The sequence below is a fragment of the Drosophila pseudoobscura genome, chromosome 3 (assembly GCF_009870125.1).
Source record: "Drosophila pseudoobscura strain MV-25-SWS-2005 chromosome 3, UCI_Dpse_MV25, whole genome shotgun sequence".
NCBI lineage: Eukaryota > Metazoa > Arthropoda > Insecta > Diptera > Drosophilidae > Drosophila > Drosophila pseudoobscura.
Genome location: NC_046680.1, coordinates 2,112,152 through 2,120,915, shown reverse-complemented (window position 1 = coordinate 2,120,915; position 8,764 = coordinate 2,112,152). Strand labels below are relative to the sequence as shown.

The 8,764-nt window shown below is 47.3% G+C and overlaps 1 protein-coding gene across 1 annotated transcript; it reads left to right on the top strand.

Moving 5' to 3' along the window:
* The first annotated feature begins 836 nt into the window (after positions 1–836).
* Positions 837–7,206, top strand: LOC117183648 (uncharacterized). Its single transcript, XM_033378246.1, has 2 exons — positions 837–1,262; positions 6,869–7,206. Exons 1-2 carry the CDS (start codon positions 910–912, stop codon positions 6,939–6,941), a joined length of 426 nt encoding a protein of 141 aa, XP_033234137.1. The 5' UTR covers positions 837–909; the 3' UTR covers positions 6,942–7,206.
* The last annotated feature ends 1,558 nt before the right edge of the window (positions 7,207–8,764 follow it).

The following is an 8,764-nucleotide window of genomic DNA, read 5'->3' as shown; positions in this document are numbered from 1 at the left end:
CATTTTATCTGCGCTCTCACTCTGTTCTTTTATTATTAGTGCACAGTGATTCTACTGCTGTCAATAATGGCAATCGTTTGTAGTGCAAAGAAATGTGTTATCATTGCCCACAAAAAATGTGCTGGTGGCAGAAATTTGGCCGGCTAAATGATCTGGTCATGTCTGGCTTGTCGGGAGATTGAGGCCGAAATGCGCACATTTATGAGACAGACTCGAACTGGGTTTCTGGATGTCCGGAAACAATTTGTGGCTCTCAACGAGAAATTTCTTGCCCTTGAATCACAGTTTCTTGGGCTCAAACTCTTGAGCGAATCGCCTAGACGGAAAATTCCGCATAATGATACCAATCTCTTGCAACCTAATCCGATTGGTACGCCTGCCTCCCACCTTCATCCATCGGAAGCATTTGTTACTCCGTGTGGTCATGCCTCGCCGTTATCTGTAAATCCGCCAACGGTGGCTCCGGTGTTCTTTACACCGAGCAATGTGCTTCCTTCGAGCATCCAAGTTCCCAACATCATCAATCCCATCTGGACGGTTTTCTAAGGGTTAAACTACAAAGAGAGTGAGAGCGCTCTAACTGCAATTGCCCACTCGGAGAACGGCATCGTTTCATGCTGGGGCGGCGTAACCTCGTCTCCGATCACCAAGAAGAGTCTTCGTTTGCGTGTCGACGAAATCACAACGACAATTAGCAGTTGCAGCCGGCCGTGCTTAAACCCGTATTACCCATTACATTGTACTCTATACGCGAATTACGATTAAAGTTTAAGTTGATTGAAGTCCAAATGAATAAATCTCGAATTGTCTATAGCGTGTAGTACATTATTAAACGCAAAGATTCCCCAAAGCATTTCTGCTCAACATTGAAATCTCGTATCGAGGATTTCACAACATTTTTGGTGGCCCATGAGGGGAACCGCAAACCAAAACCAACGGTTTATCCAACAGCCGCTATCTCTCGCACGAAGCAGGGACAAAGAAGACCAGACGATAGCTCTGCGCCTGGACAGTAGCCTCACTGCAGCACACAAAACACACCTCAAGCCGACGGTTAGACAGCAGCCTCTCTCTCGTGCAAAGCAGAAACCAAGAGACCAACGAGCGTTCTGTTGCTGCACATCATCTCTAGACACAAGGCCTCAACTCAACGCTCACAGTAGCACAGTTTCTGCTCTCCGCTCGGACAACCCCAACAACAACGACTCGCAAGTTCTCTTAAGCTACGCTTTAAGCAAAGAGAAGCACTCCCGAGTACCAGAGTAAGTGTTTCGTTGTGGGTATTTTGTACAAGGTCAAAGAGAGTGCACCTAATGGTGAGAAAGGTACATACACATATAACAGCAACATGTCAACAGCCGAGTCCCACGATCTCGAAGCCGATCCTCAGGTGGAGATCGACAATCTCAGTGTTATTCAGACAAATCTCATTGCGAGGGTTAATCAAACGGTGCGTAATTTCAGAAAGGATGGCGCAGATCGGAAAACAAAAGCTTATTTTCAAACGCGCTTACAAACTTTGCAACGGTTCTTAGGTGAATTTGAGCAAAATCATCAACGTTTGCTAATACTTCGTTGTCCAAGTACGCATAGTTATGTGTCCAGCGAAGTGGCCTTTCGCTTTGATGAAGACTATACAACGGCATTCAGCATCATATCAGAGGCCTACGAAAATGTATGTCCAAGAGCACCACCGGTACAGCAGAATCCAGAGCCAGCAAATCCATCGGTATCCTCAGTGCAATTGCCCAAGCTACCTGTACCGACATTTACAGGCAAGTTTGTGGATTGGCCGGCATTTCACGATGCATTTGTTCAACTCATCCATAACAACCAGAAACTGTCCGACGTCCAAAGGTTTCATTTCCTGAAGCAAGCTCTTCCCTCGGATCGCGACGAGGATATTCAGCAGATGGCGCTTGCGGGAAATAACTATGCAACAGCTTGGAGTCTCGTCCTCAAGCGATACGACAACAAACGGCTGCAGTTTATGTACCATATGAACGGTTTGTATGACTTGCCACAGTTGACAAAGGAGCAGTCTGCTGATATAAAACATATGCTTAATGTTGCGACGGTTTGTCTCAATGCTTTCAAGAATTTAGATGTTCAGCATTGGATGGCTCATCATCTCACTTCCAGATTGCCAAGCCCGACCCTGCAAGCTTGGGAGCTCCATCTCGGAAGCTCTGCCGAACTTGCCACGTTTTCTCAGCTACAATCATTTCTCAACGACCGTCTCGTCAGCATCGATGTGTTCGAAAATCGAGGCCACTCCACGACGCGGACACCTGTGCCGCAGCCTGTCAATTAAAGGCACCCGAAGAAGGCAGTTGGCAGCGTAACATACAAGGGCAACAGTTTCCACGCCAAGACTGCGGTTGCCGAACACACTCGCTGCCCTCACTGTAGCGACAGTCACAATCTTCGGCATTGCCCGGAACTTTTGTCCAAGGACTGCTTTGCAAGGAAAGCTATCGTCGATCATGCAAAGGCATGCCTCAACTGTCTGAGCCGTTCCCATGCACTTTCAAAATGTACCAGTAAAAGGAACTGCACGCAGTGTGGTCAAAGACACCATACACTGCTGCACTTCCCAACTCCTGCTCAGGTGGCAACACAGCCTCACGCAGCCTCCCACAGCGCTCGTTCCGGTAACTCCTGGCAGTATACAACGAGCGACTCATCTGGCAGGGCTACACCTACGCAACTCTACGCTAGGACCCCACTTCCTACTCAGAGCGCGGCACAGCCTCTCCCAGGGGTTCCCAACACTAGTTCCGGTGGTCATCCACAGTCTGCAGCGACCGACTCGTCTGTGAGAACACACTCTGCGCAACTAGTCTCCGCTACGGCAACGCATCACGGACCCAGCACTGTCCTTCTGGCCACTGCCCTGGTCACAATCCACAACCCCCACACTGGCCAATCAGCTGTGGTACGTGCGTTAGTGGATTGAGGCTCGGAAGGAACCCTCATTACAGAGCACACAGTGCAGGCTCTCAACCTCAAGCGGCATCCAATTTCGGCAGAAATCGCTGGAGTTGGGACCACCTCCAAGAACAGGTGTACCTACACTACAGAATTGTCATTAAGTTCTTGTACTTTGCAGTTTTGTACTACCATTGATACTGCGTTTATACTTAAAACGCTTACATCGCAATTACCTTCAAAATCCATCAAATTGCAGCAATGTCCTCATTTGAACGGAATAGAACTCGCCGATCCCGGGTTCTACAAACCACAACGGATTGATCTTCTGCTGGGAGCGGACGTAATCCCACAGATCCTGCTGTCAGATATCCGCAGAGGAAAGGAGAACCAACCAATTGCACAGCACACCCAGCTTGGCTGGATAGTCTTTGGTCGATCCACTTCCACACGCTCACACGCTGTCACCATTAGATGTCACCACAACAGGCTAGAGAATCTCGTCCAGAAATTCTTCGAAATGGAGCATCTCGGTTCTGCAAAACAGCTCACACCAGAAGAGCGATGGTGCGAGGAACATTTTAAACGAACTCACATCCGTCAACGAAACGGCAAGTATTTGGTACGGCTACCACTTAAGCGTTTGTTTGACCCTTCGCAGGTGCTAGGCAAATCACGTCAAATCGCGATGAATCGATTCCAAATGCTTCAACGAAGATTCCAAAGGCAGCCGGAGCTGCAAGCCAAATATTCGGAAGTCATGAATGAGTACTTCCAACTAGGCCAGGTGACCAAAGTAACAACCAAGGAGCAGCAGCATTGCATCATTAGCAAGGAGAATGGAATCGAGTCCACATGTTGCACCTTGCCTCATCACGCAGTATTCAAAGAGGAAAGTGTCACTACGAAGGTTAGAGTAGTATATGACGCCTCCTGTAAAACGTCAAACGGAAAATCGCTCAATGACGTCCTATGCACCGGACCAGCGCTCCAAAACGATCTAGCCGGCGTGGTCCTGAATTGGCGTTTCCATCGTTTTGTTTTTGCTGTCGACATTCAGAAGATGTATAGATGCATTGACATGAACGCAGAGGATTCGCAATATCAACGCATCTTTTGGCATGACGAACACAACCAAGTAGCTGAGTATTATCTCAACACAGTTACGTTTGGAACTGCTTCAGCTCCTTACACAGCCATTCGCGTCATACATCAACTGGCGCAGGATGAACGCGACCGGTATCCACTCGCGGAAAGGGTCCTTCGACACGAAATATACGTTGATGACGTACAAAGCGGAGCTTCCACTCGCGAAGGAGCATTAGAAATTCAAAATCAATTGATCGGAGCCTTACGATCAGCAGGAATGGAACTTCGAAAGTGGTCTGCGAATGACGCTTCTCTGCTACAAGACATACCTCCAGACCATTTATCTCATAAGACACTATTAGAGTTTGAATACCAAGATCCCGTTAAAACCTTAGGCCTCTATTGGCATCCACATCAAGACTATTTTGGGTTCAAGATAAATTTTGAAATCAGTCGCGCACATACTAAACGTTCTTTACTTTCCACAGTCGCCCGACTGTATGACCCATTAGGTTTCATCACGCCCTGTGTCATGACCGCGAAGGCGATACTCAAGGACTCCTGGATGGCCCGCATCAAACGCAACGATGGCAGCCTAGCACAACTGGACTGGGATGAACCGCTGCCAACCGAACTGCTTGATAGATGGCAGGGATTCATACAGAACTTGCCATATGTCGAGCAAATTCAAGTACCACGATGGCTGCGCTTCAACATCCACGAGCTTGCGTCATTACAGCTACATGTTATCTGCGATGGATCATCACTGGCGTATGCAGCATGTGCATATATTCGTGCAGAGCTACCAAACGGAATGATTCAAACTCATTTGCTAGCTGCACGCAGTCGAGTCACACCCACGAAACCGATCACAATTCCACGAGTCGAGCTTTCGGGTGCGCTGCTGGCAGTTAAACTGGCAAAATGGATCCGGAACCAACTGCGCACTGCAGGACCACCTATGGCAACCTTCTATTGGTCAGATGCTACTATAGTTTTGTTTTAGATAAATGGAGATCCCCACCGATGGCAAACCTTTGTGGCAAATCGCGTTGGACAGATTTTGGAGCATAGTACATCAACTCAGTGGAGACACGTACCTACTGCGGTAAACCCAGCGGACTGCGCAACTCGTGGCTTAACACCACAAGAGTTAGCAGTACATCCATTATGGTGGTCTGGACCATCATGGCTACAGCAGCCGGAAAGCCAATGGCCTGCAAACGGAGTTCCCAGTCAGGACATCGACAGGACTATAATCGAGGAGAAACCATCAGTTTTGTTCCAAAATGCTGTGCAAGTCTCGGAGGCTCCAGAAGCCTTCATCCAAAACTCGTCCTCATACGACAAGTTAATATCAGTCATGGCATATATTCTACGGTTTATACATAACATTCAAGCCAAAGGGGACAAACTGTCTGGACCACTGAGTGTGCAGGAGCTCGATAACGCTTTAATTCATCTCGTTCGCAGCATTCAACAGGAGGTCTACGCGACAGAAATATTGAGGTTGAAGGGAAACAAGACACTATCGGGCACACACAAGCTGTGTCAATTATCCCCATTTCTAGATGACCAACAAATTCTACGAGTCAGAGGTCGACTGCGAAATGCAATGCACCTTCCAATAAGCCAGCGACAACCAATGATCATTCCCAATCATCATCATTTTACCGATCTCGTCGTGCGTAATGCCCACCGTCTCGCACTCCACGGCGGCACCGAATTAACGCTGGCCACTATTCGACACAAATTCTGGATAGTCAACGGAAAACAAACTGTCAAACGCATTCTTCGACAATGCGTCCGATGTTTTCGTCACCGACCGAAACCAGCAGCACAATTGATGGCCGATCTTCCCCTACATAGAGTCAATCCGCCAACTCGTGCATTCATCGCCACCGGAGTGGACTATACAGGCGCGTTCGAAATTCAAGCATCCAGATTCCGTGGACACACAAACTACAAGGCGTATATCGCAGTTTTCATCTGTTTGGCTACAAAGGCAATTCATCTTGAAGCGGTCACGGGCTTAACCACCGAACACTTTCTCATGGCCCTACAACGTTTCATCGCGCGTCGGGGTTACTGTCAACACATGTATAGCGATTGCGGCACGAACTTCATTGGTGCCCACCGGGCTCTTCAAACCTGGCAAATACATTTGAAACGAGAGCTACCCACAACTGTAATACCTGCTTTAGCCGCCCGAAACGTCCAATGGCATTTTAATCCACCGCATAGTCCTAATTTCGGAGGCCTTTGGGAGGCAAATGTAAAGTCTGTCAAAACACATCTCTATCGAGCCTTTTCAGGATATAAAATGACCTACGAACAACTTGCTACCGTGCTAACACAAATTGAAGCCTGTTTAAATTCCAGGCCTTTATGTCCACTAAGCGCGGAGCCGGAGGACCTAGCTGTCCTCACCCCGGCACATTTTCTTATTGGAGATTCATTATTAGCTCCGCCGTATGTAACGACAAGGGATATTCCACTCACAGTCCAATTTCTGGAAGGACAGAAAATGATCCGGCAATTTTGGAAGCGTTGGAGTTCGGATTGGCTATCACATCTTCAAGCCCGTCCAAAGTGGCGACATGAAACCGACAATCTACAAGTCAGCGATCTAGTAATTGTCAAGGATGACCGACTGCCACCCAACGAGTGGAAACTGGGAAGGATAATAGAAGTTCACCCTGGAGCTGACAGTTTAGTCAGAGTTGCAACTGTTAAAACAGCATCAGGCGTATACAAACGATCGGTCTCTAAACTATGTCGGCTACCGTTGCCACAGACCTCCATTCGACCATACATGTACCATAACGAACACTTTCTTTATTCACAGAGCATTCACATGTGACATCCGTTGGTTTCTAATACTGGTCCCAGTATTGGGGGCGGCATGGACGGTTTTCTAAGGGTTAAACTACAAAGAGAGTGAGAGCGCTCTAACTGCAATTGCCCACTCGGAGAACGGCATCGTTTCATGCTAGGGCGGCGTAACCTCGTCTCCGATCACCAAGAAGAGTCTACGTTTGCGTGTCGACGAAATCACAACGACAATTAGCAGTTGCAGCCGGCCGTGCTTAAACCCGTATTACCCATTACATTGTACTCTATACGCGAATTACGATTAAAGTTTAAGTTGATTGAAGTCCAAATGAATAAATCTCGAATTGTCTATAGCGTGTAGTACATTATTAAACGCAAAGATTCCCCAGAGCATTTCTGCTCAACATTGAAATCTCGTATCGAGGATTTCACAACACCATCCTTGCAGTGTCTGCTGCCGACACTTCTGACGTGGTGAGTGCTCCTAGTGCTGGTGATGTCTTGCCAATTCCTGCTCCAGCCGTTGCTGCCAATTCTTCTGCCCCAGGACCGAGATCTCTTTTACGAGTGGCTACACCATCTCGATCTCGCTCGGGACTTCAACTTAGAGCAGTGGTCCCTCGGAAAGAAATATTTGTTTCTCGTCTGATTCCTACAATGGAGGACGTTAAATAACATCTTTCCTCTAAACTTAACACTTCGCCTGATGATATTGTTGCGTGACCTTCCATCCATGGCCACAATTATTAGTTATTGATCTGAATTATGAAGTCTAGTGTAAGTTAGGCTAGGGCAAAGCGGGAGCGCTATAAAAGCTCGCTCTCTCGCTCTTGGCGAATTCGCCCCGCTTTGCCACAGTAGGATAGTTAGAGTAAGAGATTTAAATTGTGAAGAAAATATAGTTGTTCGCCAACCTTGAATTAGATCGAGCGTATCCATTTTTTCGCCCCGCCAAATAAATAATTTAAATTACAGCCACCCAAAGTTTTCGGTGACACAAGAAATTGCAGTATACATATGCAAACATATTCGTTGCCCGCGTCGTGTGTGTGTGCAATCGGCAATCAATTTGTAAAATATATCATCGCGTCGGTCGCGCCAACAATAATTTTTGTGCAAATTTCTGCTACCGCCGAGGGATGCCCTGCTATAAAGACAGGAAAGTAGCAGTTGGATTCAAAGATCTAAAAGAGGAATCAGAGGTATTTGTGCAGAAAATTGAAGGCTGAGCAAAAGACATTCAGATTTCTCTTTGAGGTGTCTTGTGCTGAAAACATTGCACATCGCCTTCAATTCTAGGCACAGACGTATGATATACATATAGTAGAGCTTGATTGCATGCATTTTATTAGTAATTGCATAAATATAACTAAAAACACATAAATACATACATATTGACACATACAGACATATGTGAACCGCTATTTGGACGCAACAGTTATATGTACATACATTCATCTTTCGTTTACTGCAATCACTGTCCCCCCCCCCCCACCTCCCCTCCCCTACTATTTTGTTCTACCTTTCTCGTCGTTAGAACCTCACAAAGTTTGTTCGTTCGACCCAAGCCACGGCGTATAGAAAATATCCACACATTCATACAAGCAGCAGCACCGGTGCATTATTTCGTTTTCGCTTCTCCACTGCTGCTTGCGTTGTATTTGTTGGGAGAATTTTCGTTGCCGCTCTTGAGCTTAACGGTGCGCCAAGTGACGCGCTACCCTGTATCTAACGGGTATATTGTTTTCGGCTGTTACTTGCCAAGTGACGCGCTACCCTGTAGGTTAGGTTAGGTTAAAGCGGTAGCCGGGAGGGGGGGGGGATAAGAGCCTCCCGCCCCCAAGCTCACTTGGACCTATAGACAGGTCCGTTGTGTTGCCGCAAGGGCATGTGCCCCTTCGCGTTGCCC

Coding starts and splice junctions, on each gene's coding strand:
- LOC117183648 (XM_033378246.1), top strand. CDS start 910: ATGAGGGGAACCGCAAACCAAAACCAACGGTTTATCCAACAGCCGCTA. Junction 1,263..6,868: donor AAGCACTCCCGAGTACCAGA/GTAAGTGTTTCG, acceptor CTTTATTCACAG/AGCATTCACATGTGACATCC.